At 41.5% G+C, this 22,206-nt stretch overlaps 1 protein-coding gene across 2 annotated transcripts in view; it reads left to right on the top strand.

The window, feature by feature from the left end:
• Positions 1-22,206, top strand: part of RPAP2 (RNA polymerase II associated protein 2) — an 89,111-nt gene that overhangs the window by 4,660 nt on the left and 62,245 nt on the right. For both annotated transcript variants that reach the window (XM_036754756.1, XM_036754755.1), the window contains exons 2-7: positions 1,098-1,143; positions 7,062-7,176; positions 7,824-7,922; positions 8,050-8,115; positions 9,182-9,270; positions 22,085-22,120. In XM_036754756.1, coding sequence (XP_036610651.1) covers positions 1,098-1,143; positions 7,062-7,176; positions 7,824-7,922; positions 8,050-8,115; positions 9,182-9,270; positions 22,085-22,120 — 451 coding nt within the window. The remainder of the gene's footprint in view (positions 1-1,097; positions 1,144-7,061; positions 7,177-7,823; positions 7,923-8,049; positions 8,116-9,181; positions 9,271-22,084; positions 22,121-22,206) is intronic.

The following is a 22,206-nucleotide window of genomic DNA, read 5'->3' as shown; positions in this document are numbered from 1 at the left end:
AAGATTCCTTTGCTGCAAATGTGTTCTTTCACCTTGCCTTCCCCATGGCCAAGCAAAGCTAATCCCTCTTCCATATGAAACAGACATTGTGGACCCCCAAGTGCTTCTCTTCTCCAGGCTGAATGTCCTTACTTCTTCAGCAGATCTTCCTATGGCACCATCTTGAAGCTTCTGGTCCTTGTTTCCTCCTTTAGGTGCTCTTCACCTTTATAGCTCTAGCACAGTGGTCTTGCACATGAGGAATCCTATTGAGCCTTCAGGCCCCTAAATCCTTTGGATTTTTTTTTAGACAACTACCTAGCTACCCTACTGCAACTTGTAAAGTTGGGTTTTTTGAATCCAAGTGTAGACTGTACCTCTGTGACCTCTTCCCCTCTAATAGTGCACATCCCAACCCGTCCACGCCAAGCTCTCTTATCCTCTTGGCTTTGTTCTCTTGTACATACTCCTTGGGGTATCCACCTAAATTTAAATTCAACCATGTTTATTAACTGCGCACTACGTATGCATCAGTCACTGTTGGGGAGGAAGACAAAGACATCTAGAAGAATGATGGTGCCCTCCTTTTTCCACATCCCTTGATATTATGTGGCAAAACTCTTCAGGCCACAATCTTGAGACCTGAACTAGATTAAAATGTAATTGGGAGATGTTTAACAAAATAAATAAAAACACAATACAACATACATACGTTTAATTTGTGGTTTTCTAAGTCAATATTTGACATGTGGGATCTATTTCTGTTTTGGTTTGACACCACTGGTGTTTGGGAATCAGTTGAACACCAAAGGCTATCCTTACATTATTCCTATTTCTGGGAAGTGGTTATCGTTTGTAAAACTTTGCTTTTTTTCCTCCCTTTATGCTAAAATCTACCTGCCCCTTTACCTAGGAGTGATGTTACCCAGTGTTTTCGTTTTGGTAGATTTTCTTTTTACTGGTTCTTTATCTTAAATATGAAATTGCAAGCCATGAAGGAGATGTATGGAAAAGAAGGAAAGAAGACAGTTGGATTTCCTTTATTTGGTCAGGCCTCTGCCTAAGGTGCTCTTGGCATCCACTTGATCCTTATATGGTATGTATTTTTTTCTCTACAGGTAGTAAAGAAACAAGTGCTCCGAAAAGTGAAGAAGCTTCTAGAAGGTATGGCAATTACTGGCTTCCTTTTGTTTGTCTATTTTTTTCTCTATTATATAACATTAATTACTATTATTATATATTACTATTATATTTGAATCATGTGTTGTAACTATGGCGGGAGTTTCTTAAAGGAAATAAGTTTGTGTTTGAGTTTGATTCAAAGTTGCTCTTCTCTCTCTGTACATGAAGATTTAGTTTCTGAAAATCACATGTAGCTCTGCCACCTGCTGTAGTACCTGTTCAAACAATTTATTAAGGGCTCATTCTTTGCAAGACACTGGGGAGCCCTCCTTGATCTCAAGGAGTTTTTGTTCTGCAAGGTGGGGGTGGGGGTGGAGACACACAACATAGCTATAGATGAGTGTTTGCAACAGAATTCAAGGAGGAAGAGGGCATGGGAGAAACGGGACAAGAGCTGAATCTTGAATGAAGCTGGGAATTTTAAGAGTCAGAGGTGAAGAGAGAAGGCATCACTGTGTTTCAGGCATTGAGAGATAGCTTGGCAAAGACTTGTAGGCAGGGATTAGAGTGCTAAGTTCAGAGGCTGGGATAGGCCAGTGTGGCTGTAACGGTGTATAATAAAGTAAGCAAATGGGAAAGAAGCCAAGAAATACAATGTAGAACTTGATTGTTTTTTTTAACAATTATTTTATTATTTAATATTTTAGTTTTCAACATTGATTTCCACAAAATTTTGACTTCCAAATTTTCTCCCATTTCTACCCCCCTCCCACTCCAAGATGGCATATATTCTGATTGCCCTGTTCCCCCGTCAGCCCTCCCTTCTGTCACCCCACTTCCCCCCCATCCCCTTTCCTCCTACTTTCTTGTAGGGCACACATGTATCATTATGTAAAACACTTCCACAATACTCATGTTGTAAAAGACTAACTATATTTCCCTCCATCATATCCTGTCCCCCTTTATTCAGTTTTCTCCCTTGACCCTGTCCCTTTTCAAAAGTGTTTGCTTTTGATTACCTCCTCCCCCTATCTGCCCTTCCTTCTATCATCCTCACTTTTATATCCCCTTCCCCCTACTTTCCTGTGGGGTAAGTTACCCAACTGAGTGTGTATGTTATTCCCTCCTCAAGTTGAATCTGAGGAGAGCATGATTCACTCATTCCCCCTTACCTGCCCCCCTTCCCTTCCAACAGAACTGCTTTTTCTTGCCACTTTTATGTGAGATAATTAATTAATTAATTTAATATATTTAGTTTTCAGCATTGATTTTTTACAAGAGTTTGAATTACAAATTTTCTCCCCATTTCTACCCTCCCCCCCCACTCCAAGATGGCGTATATTCTGGTTGCCCTGTTCCCCAGTCAGCCCTCCCTTCTGTCACCCCACTCCCCTCCCATCCTCTTTTCCCATCCTTTCTTGTAGGACAAGATAAGTTTCTACCCCCCATTGCCTGTGTATCTTATTTTTTAGTTGCATGCAAAAACTTTTTTTTTGTTTTTGAACATCTGTTTTTAAAACTTTGAGTTCCAAATTCTCTCCCCTCTTCCCTTCCCACCCACCCTCCCTAAGAAGTCAAGCAATTCAACCTAGGCCACACGTGTATCATTATGTATAACCCTTCCACAATACTCATGTTGTGAAAGACTCACTATATTTTGCTCCTTCCCAACCCATCCCCCTTTATTGAATTTTCTCCCTTGACCCTGTCCCCTTTCGAAAGTGTTTGTTTTTGATTACCTCCACCCCCATCTGCCCTCCCCTCCATCATCCCCCCCCTTTTTTTAATATCTTCTTCCCTCTTCTTTCCTGTGGGGTAAGATACCCAGTTGAGTATGTATGGTATTCCCTCCTCAGGCCAAATCTGATGAGAGCAAGATTCACTCATTCCCCCCTCACCTGCCCTCTCCCCTCCTCCCATAGAACTGCTTTCTCTTGCCACCTTTATTCGAGATAATCCACCCCATTCTATCTCTCCCTATCTCCCTCTCTCAGTATATTCCTCTCTCAACCCTTAATTTGATTTTTATTTCTTTTAGATATCTTCCCTTCATCTTCAACTCACCCTGTGCCCGCTATCTCTCTCTCTCTCTCTCTCCACATGCATATATACATACATACACATTCGCCTATATGTATATACATATATACATAAACACGTGTGTGTATGTATATATATGTATATATATGTGTATATATGTATATATATGTGTATATATGTGTGTGTGTGTGTATATATATATGTATATGCATATGCATATTCCCTTCAGCTACCCTAATACTGAGGTCTCATGAATCATACACGTCATCTTTCCATGTAGGAATGTAAACAAAACAGTTCAATTTTAGTAAGTCCCTTATGATTTCTCTTTCCTGTTTACCTTTTCATACTTCTCTTGAGTCTTGTGTTTGAAAGTCAACTTTTCTATTCAGCTCTGGTCTTTTCCCTGAGAAAGCTTGAAAGTCCTCTATTTTATTGAAAGTCCATATTTTGCCTTGGAGCATTGTACTCGGTTTTGCTGGGTAGGTGATTCTTGGTTTTAATCCTAGTTCCTTTGATCTCTGGAATATCATATTCCAAGCCCTTTAATCCCTTAATGTAGAAGCTGCTAGATCTTCGGTTATCCTGATTGTGTTTACACAATACTCAAATTCTTTCTTTCTGGCTGCTTGCAGTATTTTCTCCTTGATCTGGGAGCTCTGGAATTTGATGACAATATTCCTATGAGTTTTCTTTTTGTGATCTTTTTCAAGAGGCGATTGGTGGATTCTTTCAATTTCTATTTTACCCTTTGGCTCTAGAATATCAGGGCAGTTTTCCTTGATAATTGCTTGAAAGATGTTATCTAGGCTCTTTTTTTGATCATGGCTTTCATGTAGTCCATTAATTTTTAAATTATCTCTCCTGGACCTACTTTCCAGGTCAGTGGTTTTTCCAATGAGGTATTTCACAGTGTCTTCCATTTTTTTATTCCTTTGGTTCTGTTTTATAATATCTTGATTTCTCATAAAGTTACTAGCTTCCACTTGCTCCATCCTAATTTTTATGGTGGTATTTTCTTCAGTGGTCTTTTGGACCTCCTTTTCCATTTGGCTAATTCTGCCTTTCAAGGCATTCTTCTCCTCATTGGCTTTTTGGAGCTCTTTTGCCATTTGGGTTAGTCTATTTTTAAGGTGTTATTTTCTTCAGTATTTTTTTGGGTCTCCTTTAGCAAGTCATTGACTTGTTTTTCATGGTTTTCTTGCATCACTCTCATTTCTCTTCCCAGTTTTTCCTCTACTTCTCTAACTTGCTTTTCCAAATCCTTTTTGAGCTCTTCCGTGGCCTGAGACCAATTCATATTTGTCACCAAAAAAAGATTCTAGAGTCTGAGTCTGTGTCCTTTTTCACTGCCTGGCCATGTTCCCAGCCAACTACTTGACCTTTGAGCTTTTTGTCAGGGTATGACTGCTTGTAGAGTAGAGAGTGCTTTGTCCCAAGCTTTAGGGTCCAAGGGCTGTTGTTTTCAGAGCTACTTCCACTTCATCATCACTGCAAGCTCTGCCACTGCAGCACTTCTCCTCCCCCAAGAACCGCCAACCAGGATTGGGACCCAGATCCAAGCAGGGCAAAACAAGCCTTGCACTCCCACTCTGGTCTGCCTCTTGATTCCTCCCACTGTGTTAGCCAGGGACTCCAGAAGCAGCTGACACTGGAGCTCCACCGCTGCACCACATCCACTACCCCCAGGGCTGGTGGCTGGACCACTCTCTAACTCGATCTAGCAGTTTACCCACTAACCTGTTACATGGTCTTTGGCGTTTGTGGGTTGAGAAGTCTGTTAATTGCCACAGCTCAATGATTTGTGGCCCTAAGGCCTGCTCTGGTTGACTCCTGGTCTGGTGTGTCCTGGCGCGGCCCACGCTGGGCTGTGCTCCGCTCCCAGCACCATGCGACAGACCCTTCCCAGCGACCATCCAGGCCGTCCTGGGATGGAGACATGCTTCCCTCTGCTATTTCGTGGGTTCTACAGCTCTAGAATTTGTTCAGAGCCATTTTTATAGGTGTTTGGAGGGACCTAGGGGAGAGCTTAAGCAAGTCCCTGCTTTCCAGCTTCCATCTTGGCTCTGCCCTCCAGAACTTGATTGTTAAGGCTCCAAATACCACATAGAGTGACCAGGCAGCAGTGAGCCACCAGAGGGTCTTGACTGACATGGTTAGACTTGGGCTCTGAGAAGATGGTTTTGGTGGCTGTGTCAGGGAGGAGGCTGTCTTGACTATGAGGGTAGTGATTGTGCCAGTGGAGAGAAGGGGGCTGAGGTGAAATGTGTTGGGGAGGCAGAATCTCTGAGGTTTGGCAACTGATTGGATGTGGGGAATGAGGGAGCAAAAGATCCAGGAGGACTAGGTCAATGGGAATAATGACGTCCTCGCCGGAAATAAGGAAGCTGAAGACAAGTGATTTAGGAGTTTGCACAGGTTAAGATGTGCCTGGACATTCTGTTGAGGGTAATGCTAGCATGAGGTCCAGGAGGCTGCTGGATGTACTCATCAGCAAGTTGTCTGCAGAGAGGTGATAATGGAACCCAAGATTGCTGGCAGATTGTGTAGAGAAGGAAGGGGAGAGAGAAACAAAAAGAAGGGAAGGAAACGGGGGCCAAGACAGAGCCTTGGAGAGCAGCCACCCTGGGGGACGAGACACGAATGATGATCTAGCAGAGGAAATTGAGAAGAAGGAAGATGGGAGGGGAGAAGGAATGGGAAGCAAAGAAGCATTTTTGTAGTACCTTCCGTGTGCCAGGTGCTGTGGGAAGGACTTTATGAATGTTAGCTCATTTGATCTTCATGGCAACCCCTTGAGGTAGGCGCAATTATTATTCCCGTTTTACAGTTGGAGAAACTGAGGCAGGCAGAGACTTGCCCAAGGTCCCACCACTAGTCAGTATCTGAGGCTGAATTTGAACTCAGGTCTTCCTCATTCCAAGTCTGGTTCCCTCTCTACTGTAACACCAAGCTGCCTAACCGGGAGGAGAACCAGGAGTCAGCATTGAACTGAAAATCCAGGAAGGAAAGGCCATCCATGGGTTAAGGATGGTCAGCTGTGTCAAATACCACAGAGGGATCAAGAAGAAATAGAACTGAGAAAACAGCATGAAATTTAGCAATTTAAAAGATTGTTGGAGAGAACAGTTTTAGTTGAATGATGATATTGGAAGCCTCATTGCCATAAGTTTGTTAAGTGTGTGGGAAGAGAGGAGTGAGAGGCAGTGAATGTACGTGGCTTTTAGGAGGAAGGATTGAAGGTGGCTGAAGGCCAGTAAGCCCAAGGAAAGGTCTTCGTGTCCTCTCCAATCCAACCAAACCACCCTTCTTGCTGGCCCCCATACCCCATGATCAGTCTCCTGTCTTAGTGCCTTGAAGGCGCTCCCTCCTCAATTCCAGTCCTTGGGAGACTTCTTTCCTTTAAAGCTCAGCCCAGGCACCACCTCATCAGCATGCCTTTCCTGAACCCTCCAGCCGCCTAATGCTTCCTTGCTCCCAAATTGTGTTAACTTTTTGAAACACAGAAACAAAGGTTTGTTTTGCCAACAAGAAAGATCTTCTCTTTCTGGCGTTGTCTTAAGGTCTGGCTCCCTCTGAGCTGAAAAGCCTTCATATTCTGAGACATAGAGGGGAAGAAAAGAGAGATTCAGTCCTGTGGTCTCAGAAAGCTCTCCAGCTCTTTCTGCTTTCCTTTTTTTTGGTGTGTCCTTCAACTGCTTTTAAGTACTACTGGTCTTCATATACAGATCACTAATTTAATGGTCCCATGTAGTTATATTTGCTTTTTTTAATGGAAGATGTGGATTTTTGTGGCAAAATGGTATTATTTGTTAGCAAAATAGGGAGGTCTATCACTGACCTAATTAGTGAGCAAACAATTGGTAATAATGACTATTATAAATATAACAGCCTTTTTTTTTTCTCTTTAAACACTGTAGGAAAGCTGAACTGGAGGCAGCTATTAGAAAGAAGATTGAATATGAGAGGAAAGCTTTGCATATTGTGGAACAACTTTTGGAAGAAGACATTACAGAAGAATTCCTTGTGGAATCTGTAGGTGTTTGCAAGTTTTGAAGTTTGTGACCCGAGACCTTTAAATTTTTGTACTTAAAGTGTTATGGCATGATAGTTGTCAGAATGTCTGGGCAAGCACTCTTAGTTACGTAAATGCCATTAGTAATTCTACAGAGAGTGCAGTTGAAAAGCCAGGAGCTCAGTGTTCTTCTCACAGGGAAAGCACAGAACTCTCTGCCTCTAGTTCTGTCAGATGGAAGACACTTTGTAATATGAAACCAGTGTGTTTCTCACCTGCTTAGAAGGAACCAACTCCCTTAAGTATGGGGTCAGTATGTTTTAATATGGCCACTCATCTCCCTGATATTTTCTCATTGTCCAATTCATTCTTTGGCTCCATTACTTCCTCATAGATGCTTAATTCAGCCCAGTGGGATTATGCTTTTCTGGCAGGAATATCAGGGACCTCAGTTGAAGTGTTTCCTTTTATTCCCCACCTCTTCCCCCAGCCTGTTGTCTTAAAGAGAACTTGGCAGACATATAAGGGAGGGATGTAGGGAAAAGTTACAGACTTCTGTGCAAAAAAGAGTTTGTTTTCTGTATATTTTCACAAGTTGTAAGAAAGCCCATGGCTATGTTCTCAGTCCAGTCCTAGTAAAGACTCCACGTCTCCTTTTTCCCTGCAGGGGAAGCAGATCACATCTGCACATTACAAGGATGTCGTGGAAGAACGCTTCATCATTCATCTCTGTGGTTACCCTTCATGTCACAACAAGCTAGGAAACGTAAGTCATTGTTGGTTAATAGATGTGCTGACTACGTTAAGGCTTTGCTTTTATAACTAATAAGATAATTTGAAGCAAGTTAAGTGGGTACTATAGCTTAGTCAATGTTCTTTTATTATATTTTTAGGTGCCAAAACAGAAGTATAGGATTTCTACCAAAACAAATAAAGTCTATGATATAACTGAAAGAAAGGTAAGCCTTAGGGACTATTTTCAACAGCCTTGAAGTATCTACTTGTAGTGGTTTTAAAGATCATTTCATGTATGAGTCTAAATTTGAAATTTTGAACGTGAACACCTTCCCTTGTACTGAGAAAGGGGGAAGCACACAGCAAAAAATCCCATTATCTTAAAAATTATAATTTTTAAAATTTTAGATCAAATCACTTAAAATTTTTTTCCTAAATTATTATAAGTATTCTTTTTTCTGTGACTTATAAATATTTCACATAAGTAAGCAAGGAATGCTTTTTAAAAAAAAAAAAAGCTTTTAAACTGGCAGCCCCTTCCCCTAAATTCAAACTTCGCTTAAATGCCTGTACTATTGAAATAGCCACTGGTGGGTCTGGCTGCCTCAATATCTCCTCACTTCAGTCTGTTCTTCATTCAGTCACTAAAGTGATTTCCCTAAATTGAAGGTCCAGCTATGTTACCTCTCTACTCAGTAACCTCCAGTGGCTTTCTGTTGCCTCCAGGGTGAAATAGAAAACCCTCTGTTTGATGTTCAAAGCCCTTCATAACCTTCATACCCACCCCCACCCTCCAAATCTCCTTATGTCTTACTCCTACCACATACTCTTCAATCCAGTGACACTGAACTCCTGGCTGTTCCACCAACCAAACACTTTGTCTTCTGATTCCAAGATCATTTTCCCTGGCTGTTCCCATGACTGGAAGACTCCCCCTCCTCATCTTTGCCTACTGACTTTCCTGGCTTCCTTTAGGTCCCAGCAAAAAGCCCGCTTTCTACAAGAAGCCTCCCCTAACTCTTGTTCACTACAGTGCCTTCCTTCAGTTAATAATTTCCTATTCATCCTGTATAGAGCCTTCTTAGGTTGTTTGCTTATTGTCTCCCTCGTTAGATTGTAAGTTCATTGAAGGCACTCTTTTTGTATCTCCAGAGTTTAGCCAAGTGCCTGGCACATAATAGGTGCTTAAGAAATGTTGATTGGTTTATTGATTGATTGAAAGAAAAGTTATGCAAACTTTAAAAAAATTAAAATGCCAAAAATGTTTTTTAATACTTTTCTTATCTTCAGTTTTTCTGCAGCAATTTTTGTTATCGAGCATCTAAGTACTTTGAAGCTCAGATTTCCAAAAGTCCATTGTGGGTTCGAGAAGAAGAAAGGTCAGTCAAACCACAGTTTGAAAGCATTTCTCTTTAGGGGAATAGTGGAGAGTTGGCAAATATTTTACCTGAAAGCTTTTTAATATATGAAACACAGGAAAACCATTTAACTTTTTAATTGGTTAATTAGAATTAGCCTCTAATTAACCAATTTTAATTCTGATTAACCAATTAGAAAGTTAAATTTCCAATTAACTAAAAAACATTATAATCAGGAAGTAAAATGTTAGCTTTTGGCCATTACTGGGTTGAACATGCATGTCTTGCCCTAAAGCTGTTTTGTTTCCTACTGATATTTATGCAGACTCCTAATTGTAATTCATTGCTTTAGCTTGTGTTTTGGTTTTAAACTGTCTCTCTGAGGGCTTACTCATGGTCATCCAGGTACGTTTCCTGTCCCTGCTTGTTTAGGTTGAACGTTGCTAATATGGAGGGTTTGCCATTGAGTGGATGACTTGTCTTCAGATCATAAAACTTGTGTTCTCCGTTAAAACCTTGCTGTGGAATTTTGAGGAAAGCCATTTAATTTTTCTTCAGCTGTGTCTCAAATGTCAGAAATTTCCATGTGGTCTTTCTGTTCTATAATTGAATAAGTTGTCATCCTAAGTACTTATAATTTACCAAGGAAATTGTTAACGATATTAGCCAGATCAGTTTTCCCTGTGGACAAGGCAATGGGAATAAATACACAAGAGGAATGAAGTAGTCCTTGCCCCCAAGGAGCCTTATTCTTCTTGGGACTACATGTGCCTAGAACAGGGAGAGAGCCCTCACCATGCGAGAGCTGAGGGAGGCCTTCTCAGAGGTGGGGTAGCTATAGGAAGGAACTGAGCCTCAAAGAGAGCGTCAAAGAAGTTGGAGTGATAGTAAATAAGGCTGGCCAAGGGCTTAAAGCTAGACCAGAAGATGTGTATTTTATCCTAGAGGCAAAGGGAGCAGGGCAGTAAGGGTGCACCATTTGCACAGAACTTCCTATTGCCCAGGTTGTTCTACCCATCCCTGACAGGCAGGCAGATGCCCGGCCTCTCCCTGAAGACCCCTCCCAAGCTGGCCCCATGAGGGCAGCTCTCACTGCTAGGGAGTCTTTTTTGGCAGCCTCTCCTCAATTTCCCCCCATTGCTCCTGGTTCGGCCCTCTACTGCCAGACAGAAAGAACAAGGCTGTTCCCTCTTCAACACAACAGCTCTTTAAATCCTTCAAGAAAGGTATCTGGCCCTACCCGAGTCTTCTCTTCTCTAGGTTAAACCCTTCTAATTTATTCAGTTGGTCCTCATGACCCTTCTCTTGGCCCTTACCAGTGTCCTTTCTAAAGTGTGGCACCCACCACAGAGCCCAGGCCCCCAGGTGGGTGGGAGGGGGCCTGGTCCCTCCTCCTCCTCGTGGGTCCGCTGCCATGTGCCACCCTGGATTCCTGTGGTCTTTCAAACATCAGTGACTACTCTTCCTGTGACTTAGGAAGATTGTTTGGCAGCTGTTTGGAGGATGGATTAAAAAACAAGAAAGATTGGAGGAGGGGGACCGATGAGCAAGCCTAGGTAGAAGTTCAGTGAAGAAGTGATGAAGGGTGGGATTGGGGCAGGCTAGCCTAGAGGAGAGCCCATCCCAGGTGTGAGAGGTGAGAGCAGTGGCCAAATTAGGCCGACAATTAGTGTGGCGGTGGGGGTGGGGCAGGGCTAAAGCAGATGAGAGGCTATACATCATCTCATTTGAGCTTCACAGTATGCCTCTGAGGAAGGCAGTGTATGAGCCTCACTTTACAGTTGAAGAAAATGAGCATCAGAATGGGCTTGTCCATGGTCACCCGGCTTTACTGACTCCAAAGTCAGGTCTGTCACCCTCTCCACTCTGCCAAGCTGCTTGGTATATCTGGGTGTCAGGGAGGGGAATGGCACCCTCAGTAATAATAAGGATGCCTGCAGGAGAGGCAGATTGAAGGCATAAGAAGTTGAGTTCTGCTTTGGTCATGTTGAGGTGAAGATGCTTACAGGATGTGGGGGAATGGGGGGGGCGGGGTGAGGAGGGAGAGATGTCCATCAGGAAGTTAGAAGTGGGACATGGGAATCAGCTGCAGACAGTGATGATTGAAATGGTGAGAACCAATGAGGTCCCCAAAATCGAGAGTAGAAAGCAGACAGGAAATGGGGGTGCTCCAGCACAGAAGGTTTGTGTGGGAGTGGTCAGATCAGTCACAGTGAGGGATGGGAGGCCCAGAGGGCTAAAGTGCATGATGACCACCTCTGTGCCAATAACTCCCAAATCTTTATCCAGTCCTTGGCTCCCTTCAGACCTCCTGGCTTGGGTTACCAACTTCCTACTGGATGTTTCTGATTGGATGTCCTAAAGGCATTTTAAATTCAACGTGTTCAGAATAAGACTCATCCTTCCCCTGCAAACCCAGCCCTATCTGATCTTCCCTTTTACTCAGGAGGGAACCGACCATGCTGCTCACTCAGGTGCACAGTTTCAGCCTCACCCACTGCTCCTCCAGTCAGGTGTCAAAGAGTTTTGTTCCTAACCCCACAACACTTCTATCCCATCCGTTCGCTTTTCCCCACTCAGCCACCACCCGCATTCAAGTACAGAGTCGGTAGTGTTGCATCAAAACCTAACTGATCTCTACCCTGGTCAGTTCACCAGGCACGTGCTTTCTCTGGCTGTCTATTAACCTGTGTGACACATTTTCTCCTCCCTAGTCCCCATCTGCCTGACCTTCCAAGCCCAAGTGCTACCTTTTAGGCTTTTTCTGATCCTTCCAGGTGCTAGGGGCTTTCCCATCAAGTAATTACCTTGTTTTAAAAATATGCTTATGTGTACTTGGCTCCCTGGATGAAATGTAAGCTTCTTGAGGATGAAGGCTGTTTGATTTTTGTCTTTATACCCCTTGAACCTGCCACAGAGCCTGGCACAATGTAAGAGCTTAATGAATACTTACTGGTCCATTTTCCAAGGTCACACAGTAAAACTGTAAATGGGATTTGAACCCAGATTTTCTGTCTTCAATCCAGGGATCTTTCTGTAAGTGCCACACTAGGCCTGACCTCCCCGTGAAGGTTTCAGAAATATGAGAAGAAAAGGTGGGGGAGTGATGTTTGAGTTGCGGAAATGTCGTGAGCAAAGGTGTGAAGGACCGTTTTGGAGTGAACAGTCTATCCTACTCCATTGCTTCATGATGCTTGTAGAAAATGCCCAGGTTCTTGGCAGAGCCTCAAACAGTGCACTGTAAGCAGTAGGTGTTTACTAAGGGTCGTATTGAATTCTGTGACAGAGTCCTATAGGAGGACTTGCTTGCAGGTCGCCCACGGGGCAGGTACGTGTGCAACTGCTGTGCACTACCTTGTGTTGTAAGTTTCCATTTGAAGGATGCTGGTAGTGAGTGCTGCCAGAGTCCAGAAAAGGCGACATTATCATCAGGGAGGTTTTCATGAAGAAAGTTAGGGATTGACCTTGGACATGAAAAAAGGGAGAGAATGGCCTCATGTAAGTCAGGAGGAAAGGGAGAAGAGGGTGTCTGAGGTGGGAAAGTTCAGGAACAAAGTCAGAGTACTGCCAAGCCTTCTCATGGTGTGGAGGGAGACCCTCAGTTCTTGTTGGGAGAATCTTCATGCCAGACCTTGTGCTCTCCTGGCAAAGCTTTTGAGTGTGACTTTTCAGCATGCTGTGTCTGTTATCTGTCTGGTCTAGATGCTCCCAGGTGTTCATTCCTGGCCTGGACCTGTAATCATTCATCTTTCCACACCAGCCTGGAGAACAGGGACTGTGTTTAATATCTCTGAAATCCACAAGAGGGCACTGGTTCTCTGTATTTGTTTTTAAACCTTATCACCTGATTGAGTTTACAGATTTTTTAAAGACAGGGGCAGTCTGTAAAAATGTTGCACATTAAATATAAGTGTTGCAGAAGTGAATGAAATTGTAAAGGGAGAAATTGTTGTGATATGATACGTTGTATAGAATAAAACAGAAGGCATTAAATTTGTAGCCTGCAGGTCTTCCAAAGCGGGGCTGAACCTGATTAAAAGGTAATTGAGAAGTGTTTAACAAAAAAAAATACAGTATAATGTAGATAATGCTAATTTGTGGTTTTCCAATCCCTTTCTACTTGAGTTTGACACCACTGGGATTAAAAAACTGACTAGCTTCTTTTAAGTAACAACTTTCAGAATTTGAGAGAATTTTTTTTTTAATCAGATCAGGATGGACATAGCTCTTGTCTTCCTCTTTGTACTCAGACTTTCATGTTGTTCCTGATCAGAATTGTTTAAAAGTTTTTGTTGTTGATTGATGGTGCCATAGAGTTATTTTTTGACTATGTAAAATGAAAAGTTAAACCCAAGTTAAGATGAAGCTTTGATTTAAAAAAACCATACAGAACTTGTTAGATTCATTACTGAGAATAGAGTTTATGAAGGATGAACCCACGGTAAGAAAAATGTTTTGTCAGTGAAGATTTTATGGATAAGGAAATAAGTTATTTTTACCCAAAACAATTAAAATGAAATTTTCTTAAAAAAAAAAAAGTAAACTCATTTTTTCTCCTGTGAGAGAAAACTCTCTCTCATTTCAGAATTAAGTGAAAGTCCACAGCTGAAAGCATTAGGGGCTTTCAGGCCAGAAAGACTACAAATAAGAGGAAATCTAGAATTCTTTGCAGTGGAAATGGCAGGACAAAAATGACTAACAGGGAGTTGATGCCCAAGGCAAAGGGGGAGCACCTTTCTTCAGGGGAAGGAAACTTCTGTTATAAAAATTGACTTTCACTTCAGGAAAGCTACCAATGACATTGAATTATCATTTGGAAAATCACGAAATAAACTTAGGAAGGAAAGCCAAGTGTTGGAAATGAGAGTGTGATTGGAAAGATCAGCCACTGGGATGCGGTAGAAAGAGCACTGAATTTGCAGTTGGGAGACCCCGGTTAAACTCTGCTTCACTGACTTAGCCGTGTGACTTCGTACAAGTCATCTGACTTCTCTGGGTCCTTACTTTCCTCATCTGTAAATGGAAGATTAAACTAAATGGCCTCTGGGGTCCCTTCCAGTTCTAAATCTGAGCCAAAGTGGTAGAAATGGGATACGCTGCCTGGATTGTACTGTGCATCATGTGGCTCAGCTCAGGGGATTTTTCACTTACTGCTTCTTGGCAATAAATATAGTGTCATCTTAGAGGTGCGGAAGCTAGAAACCTCTATAAGACAGCTTCTATAACCTCTTCCTGAACAAACCCTCCATTTGTTTCTCAATGTAGAGAAACGTTTTCAAAAAGAGGATTTAGTATATGTACCCACTCATCTTTGAAAAGTCCCCATTGGTGGGTAAGGAGCATAAGCAAAACTTTTTCAGTAACAGAGTTTCTTGGAATAGGAAGTTGTTTCTAATTTTTAGTGTTTTTATTTCAAAGTCATTACCAATATTGTGTGAATGATAAGAATACTAATATTTCTGATGGACCAGGTTGTAAGTCTTCTTCTTGTGGTATTTTTGTTGTTATTTGTAACTGAACTTAGAACTATCCCCATGGTAACTTAAACTGGGTAGAAGGAAATATAAGAATCTCTATCTGACCCATACTGTGGACATGTGACATGCAGTAGAAAGACAAGTCTTTCAGCAAATGTGGAACAGAATTTTCCTTAAATAGAAAGAGTATCTGGTTTATTTTGTGTGTATGTTGTAGAAATTGATGTCAAGTTCATTCTAAAACATAAAACTCCTCTTAGCAAAGCAAATGCAAGTGTTTTACATGAAAATCTAAACCCATCACTTTAGAAGTACTTGGACTCCAAGTCGGAAAAGCCTGTTAATGGGTCTAAATGTTACTAACACCATGAAAGACCTCGACCATATTGAATACCCTCCCTGGTAGGTGGTCTGAAAAGTTGGCAGGGGGAAGGAGGTGAGCACTTGCTCTTCACTCTTAGAAACATAGTGGGGAAGCAGATGGGGAAGGGAGTAAATAAAGGGTGTGTTTAATAACTTAAAATTGGGCTAACAATTTTGGAATCTCCTGTCAAAATCATGCTGGGCTCCTTAGGAATAAATCAAGGAAGGCAGTGTGGTTCAGTGGACAGAGCACAAGCTTGACAGTCAGAGGAGCTGGGTGCATTCTGCCTCAGAGCTAGACTCTCTGGTTGACCTTGGGCAGATCAGTTCATTTCCCTGGGCCTTCGTTGACTCTGCCATGATATGAGTGTGGGGTGAGGTAGCCTTGGAGAGTGTCTTCCAGCTCCAGAGTAGTCCTATAATCCCATGATCCTCTTAAGCAAAGTGTCACACCCTTATTTTTTTTGGAAACATAAAATAAAACATCTATCTGACATGAAAGGAAAAATGTAATTTCCTTTTACCCCTGTTTCTTCAGCATGTCTTGGAATGCTGTCCTCGTGGTGCATATCTCTTGGATAAATTTTCTTCAATTGTATTGATGGTCCTGGTTACACCGCCCCCCCCCCACCTGTATGGCCACCCCTTGGAAGAGTCCATCTCCAGATCTCTAAATCTTTGTGGCCACAGCTCCCTTTCTCCATTCTACTGATCCTGCTTGCTATCCTCATCAAGATTTTTGGCCCTTTGACTCTGCTAAAGGAAAGATCCAGGTGGGAAGGGGATCCCCAGTCACAACTATTCCTCTCTCAGCCTTCCCAATCTTAAATCTTCACCCAGCTCCTTGACTTACTCATCTCCTTCACTGTGGCACCTGAGGCAGCTGCTGTCATCACTGCAGCTGTCCCCTAAGAACACTCCGCTCTCCCCATCCCCGACCTTGGCTTAGGTAGAATAACATCTCTCGCCTTAACTCAGCAGACCCAAAGTTGAAATTTTTCAAAAGCAACTTGACTTGGAAACTAAAGAAAAAAGAAAACAAATAGTCATGTAGCAAAAAAAGAAATGAATCAAGAGAGCACTTGGATGGTGTCTGAAGATGGGTTTCCCAAGGTTATCCTAACGTAATTGTGTTCTATCCCCAGATTCTTAGCTTTATTGGCCTGATTGCTCTCTATTCCTGCCCTTTGGGGTCATCCCTCAGTATCCTTGCAGACTGTTCTGAAACTTGCCCCAACAGCTAGTCATCAGACCTCAGCCTCCTGTCCGTTTATCTCGCAGTTTCTATGAATCCTTACCAGTCCTTCCCTCCTTTCTCAGAAGAAGTGCTTCTCATCCCTTACAAGACTTGCTTTTCTGAATTCCCTCCCACTTGCTAAGGGTCCATACTTCTCAAGGCTCTTCCCTCTGTTTTCGTATCTTCAGTGTTTCCCTCTCCATCCTCTCCACAAGCATTCCCAGGGAGGGCTGTGTGAAGGAACTTGAGCCTAATGGGTCTTAACCCAGGAGCTAGTAGAAGGGGAAGAGTGAGGCCCAAGTGTGCCCGATGGGGTGCAGTGTGGCTATGGCCTGTACTCTTGGCTTCCCCCAAACTCCCAACCTCTTCTTGAGTTAAAGCCCACATTTGCTGACAAATTTCTCAACAGAATGATCATATTTTCTCTTCTCTCCTCTACCTTCCCCCCTCACCAAGAAAAGGTCCTTCCTCTGATCCACCTTTTAAAAAATAAATAGGGATGCTATTCTCCCAGCTACAATCTTTTTGGATTACTCCCTCTCCCTTGCTAGCCGCTTAGTTTCTACAGGCTGTGAATTCTTGCTCAGCAGTGTTTTGGGCATCCATCCCTTCTTTTCTATGGTATTCTCATGGCCAGCTTCCTGGCTTAGACCCTGACTATCTTTTGCCTGGGCTATTTCTGTAGTCTCTTGGCAGGTTCCTACTTATAATCTTCGCTTTCTTCCCAACACTTAGTACAGTGCCTGGCTCATAGTAGGTTCTTCATAAATGCTAGGTGACTGACTGACCCCTTCCCCAGGTCGCTCCCTCCTGGATCCCACAACCAGATTTATTTTCCTAAAACACGACTCTTTTTGTCAGTTCCATGCCCAAAGATCCTCAGTGACTTCCCAGTGCCTCCTGAGTAATGTCTCATCCTAGCTTTCTAGCCTGTTTGCCAGAGTGCCAACCAAACTGGACCACTCTACCTATCCTTCACTTTTTAGCTTTGGTGGCTTTGTGATACATTGCCCTGTTAAAACCCACTTGTCCTTAGAACCTAGCTCAAATGCTGCTTCTTCCATGAAGATGACCCCAGCTATCAATGTCTTCCTTCTTCTATCTTCCATAGCATTGTATATCTTCTCATGGTATTTATGTTCTACCTCATATATAATCCCCTCCACTAGATTGTAAGCTTTTAGAGGGAAAGACCTAGGTCTTCCTCATCTTTTAATGTCCTATGGTGCCCTCAGTAAATCTGTATTGAATGAATGCGTTGAATATATTCAGAATTTCATTATTCTTTACTAATAACTACTCTTTGTTTTTATCGAACCTCTATGGGTGAAGAAGGAACGCTTTGTTGGTGTGAACAAACTTGTAAGACTAGTGCCTTTTATTTTACCCCTTGGTGGATTGAGGACCAGACAGTGCTTAGAGAAAACAAAGAAACTTGAGAAGGCTCTACTCAAAAATATTTCTCCCCACATTTTACCATTTGGGTAAAGAAGGTTCTCCTTTGCAAATTCAGTTTCATTCATGCCTGAATGTCAGTTGCCTTGTGCAAGTATGGCTTCAGTAAGTGGTAGTTTTGCTAGAGGGAAGAAGATATCAGACAATTCTAATACTTGGGAGAGGGGAAATAGGAAACTTTGGATCTTAAGAGAATCAGTCTTATGACAGGATTAAGGTACAAAAATGAGATGACAGGGAAAATAGTATAAACTCTCCTTTCACAATGACTTTCCTTTTGGTTTTCTCTATTCCTCCATCTTTATTATGTCTACTTAAAGACTCCCATATGTGCAAAGACCTCCAAAGCCTGCAACCTTAAGAGTGCTGCTATCAGCCTCTTGTTCTTGTAATTTTGCCACAGTAAAATCAGGCCTCCAGGTGGTCGTTTCATAGTTGGGATAGAGTTTTTCAATTTTACAGCAAGATTACCTTTCTGACTGTTGGCGTCCACCTCTGTTACCTCTGTAGTCTCGTTTTGTTGGTAAAATAAGGGTTTTCAGAATACCCCAGCTACTCTCTCTTAGTAGGACTTATGCACTTTTATTCATCCTTTCTCAATAGTTCATTAGTATACTTCCTTTTCTCATCCTTATTTTGATTTGATCTGGTTTTGCTCTTCTGCAATCCACTTTGGGACTCCCATTTTTGAGTCATTTCAAAAGCAGGTTAGGGAGTTTTCTCACCTCACAGACCCATTTGGTGTTAGTTGTTCCTTTTTACATATAAATACTTCTCCCATCTCCAACTGCTTTTTTTTTCTCCAACCAAAGATACCTGACATCAGTGCCTTCCCCAAACTACATGTTAAGTCTTAAAATTATTGAGCCTTAGAGATTCTGTAGCCCAGTATTTCTAGTTTTACATTGCAGATTGCTTAAAATAGGAATTCCTAACTAGTTTGTATCATAGACCTCTTTGACTGGTGTCAGAGTCTGGTGAAGTCTTTGGACCCCTTCTCAGGAGCATGTTTTTAAAATACACAAAAATAAAATACATTAGGTTATAAAAGAAACCAATTATAGTGAAATGCAGTTATCAAAATATTAAAAGAAAGTTGGTGAATTCCCAGATTAAGAACCTCTGCCTTAGAATATAATTAAAATCAGCCAATACTTATTGGTTATCTAATATGTATCAGAGTATACGACTTGATGTCTGCCTTTAAAGAGTTTATAATCTAATAGGGAACTTAAACATGGAGAGAGTTAAAAAGCAATAAGGTAAAATATTTAAATAACAGTTTAAGATAAGAAATGTTATAAGGCAGTTCATGATTTTTGCAGAAAATAATTCAGAGGGGAGAGCTCATTCTGAGGCTATCAGGGAAAGTTTTATAGAAGTGTCATTTGAACAGGATTCAAAGAGGAAGGGAGAGAGTGCCTTCCTTTCCTGTACTTCTCAATGATTGGGATACCAGTAAGCTCTTAAGGACAAGAACAAGTTTGTATTTTTTCTTTGTATTCCCAGAAACTATTACAGTACTTGGTGCTTAGTAAATGCTTTATAAATATTCATTAATCAAGCATTTATTAAACAACTACTATGTGTGCCAGACACTGTGGTTGATTTACTATACACACACATATGCATATTTGTACGAATAGACACATATACATATTGTAGATGGGTATACACATGTGCATATAGTATATGCGTATACACACACAAAGTAATTTTTGAAGGGGGTGATAAAAGTAGCAATAGGAAGATCAAGATAGACTTGTTTTGGTAGATAGCACTTAAAACTGAGCCTTAGAGGATTTTAGGAATACTGAGAGGCAAAGTAGGAGAGAGAGCATTCCAAGCTTGGGTGATAACCTAGGCCATAGGTTCCCACAGTAGGTGATAATGTCCCCCTGGATAGCGCTGGACTGATCCAAGGAGGCAGTAGTAGCCTCGGGTGCAGTTGGGGGTGTTGAATAAAAATAAGGGGGCAGTGGAAGCATAAGGAAAGAAGAGAAGAGAAGAAAATTTTGGAAAACTGTACATGTTTCGTTTGTTGTGTAACAGAGTTAAAGTCATAGTGATTACATTATTTTCCAAATGAACACACAAAATGAAGGTTATAACCAATCGTGGTCAAGTCTGCCAACAGGTCTTAACAAGCAGGTGTTGGCAGGCAAGCATGTCGTGCATTGTTGGGAAGTGCAGCATGCATTGGCAGGAATATGTGTATTGTTTTAATTGTTTGCAACATGATACAATATGGTTACATGATATTGCATCATCAAAATTTCAGTGAAGGGAACAACCCACAAATCTACAATAAATTATTAAATTTAAGATGCATAATTTTAAAATATATATATTTTTTGAAATGGTGCAAATTTCAAAAAAAAAAACTGTTAAAGGGTTAAAGAAAGTAAATTTCCAGGGGGGCGCTGAGGAATAATTTTTTTGAAAAGGGGGCAGTAGACCAAATAAGTTTGGGAACCTCTGGCCTAGGCAAAGACACAGGTAGAAAATGGAATATTGTGCATAAGGAGCAGCAAAGGGAGCCATTTTTGCAGGATCATGGAGCATGTGAAGAGAAATAAGGTATAATAAACCTGAAAATATAGGCTAGAGTTAAAATTGTGGCATTTAGAGCCCTTAACACTGGAACTTGTATTATACCCTGGAGATGATTGAGAACCACTAGCATTTCTTGAGCAGGGGACTGACCTGTACTTGAGAAATATCAACTTGGCATTTTCTATACAGGAAGATGGAATGGAGAAGGGACAGACTGGAGACCGGAAGATTAATTAGGAGGCTGTTATAATAAATGAATAGGAGGTGATGAAGGCCAGAATAAGGGTTGGTGGCCATGTGAGTTAAGACCACGGAGCAAATGCAGGAGACTTAGCTGTAGACTTGACCAGATTTGGCAGTTGAGTGAATCATCCAATCAACCAGAGTTCATTAAGCATTTAAGGGTGTGTGTGTGTGTGTGTGTGTGTGTGTGTGTGTGAGTGTGAGAGAGAGAGAGAGAGAATGAGAATGGATTTGGAGTCAGAGGATGTGGTTTAATTCTTTTTTGTTGTTGTTTGTTTTATTTTAGTTTTTGGGTTTTTTTGGCAGGGCAATTGGGTTTAAGTGACTTGCCCACGGTCACACAGCTAGCAAGTGTGTCAAGTGTCTGGGGGCGGATTTGGACTCAGGTCCTCCTGACTCCAGGGCCAGTGTTCTACTCACTGCGCCACCTAGCTGCCCCCTGTGGTTTAATTCTTGACTACTGCTGTCACCCATGTGACCTTTGGGAAGACGCTTAACTTCTCTGACCAGTTTCCTCATCTTTAAAATGGAGAGGGTTAATTTGGATGACCTCTAAGGTCTCTTTAAGCTCTCAATAAATGTTCTACTATTGTGACCTAATTGGATCATTTAGAACCTGAAAAGCTCATAATCAGTTAGAGGGTAATGGGAACCAAGGACCCTCCTCCTGGGTTGATTTATTGGCATTCTTTTAGTGCACTGACAGACTGACTGTGTTACCTGATTTCTTAACATAAAGAGGGGCAAAGAACAATCTGATCATTTTAAACATTAGTAATTAAGGAATGAAAAAAAATTCTAAAAAAAAGTTTCAGGTTTCAATTCCCATGGAAAGTATATAGCTAAGCATCTTAGGAAAGTAAAAAAGTTTGGTTTTGATTACTGTTAACTTTTCTTTTATTACAAATACCCTTAGGCCATAGGATACTTGATTTTGACATTGAGCGGAAAGTTAGATTTTCATTTTAACTGGAAGTTATGTTACATCATTTTTGGTTTAACAGATCCTTGGATATATTAAATGAGTTTGTGTGTCTTCAATACTATAAGAACCGCATATCCGAACTCTTACATCTTTTTATGTGTTATTTTTGTATATTTCTAACACTTATAGTTTCATATTTTTGTTTGGATTTGTAATTGTAATTTCTGATCGTGCTGGAAGTTTTCATTAGGCTCAGAGTCCAAGTGCAAATTAAAATTTACTTCTGAATAGCATAATTAAAACAAGTGGATTAGACCTTAAACCATTCGTATTTACATTATGAAGTCTCCTTAGCTATGTGAAAAGTGCCAAGGGTTTACAGATGTACCTTCAGCTTGCTTTCTGTTTCTTAAATAAGAAGTTGACCTGTCTGGCCCTTTGCTGTCCCTTGTCTCCCATGAGGGGAAGGTCTCTGGCTTTACTACGTTGTGTAAAGTTATAAGTGAATGCTGATGATTGATTGTGTGTCCTCTTCTACATCACCTTCTAAACACTCTTCTTTCTCTCTCTTTATCATAGACCTCCTGATATTCAGCTGCTAAAGGAAGGACAAAGGTATGGTTGAATCAGAATTCTGTCTATACGACACAGCCATGGTTCCAAACCTTGGCAATAAACCAGGTGATAGGAGCCTTTTGATT

Source organism: Trichosurus vulpecula, chromosome 4 (genome assembly GCF_011100635.1).
Source record: "Trichosurus vulpecula isolate mTriVul1 chromosome 4, mTriVul1.pri, whole genome shotgun sequence".
NCBI lineage: Eukaryota > Metazoa > Chordata > Mammalia > Diprotodontia > Phalangeridae > Trichosurus > Trichosurus vulpecula.
The sequence above is the reverse complement of the archived record's forward strand: the minus strand, read 5'-3'. Positions and strand labels throughout refer to the sequence as shown.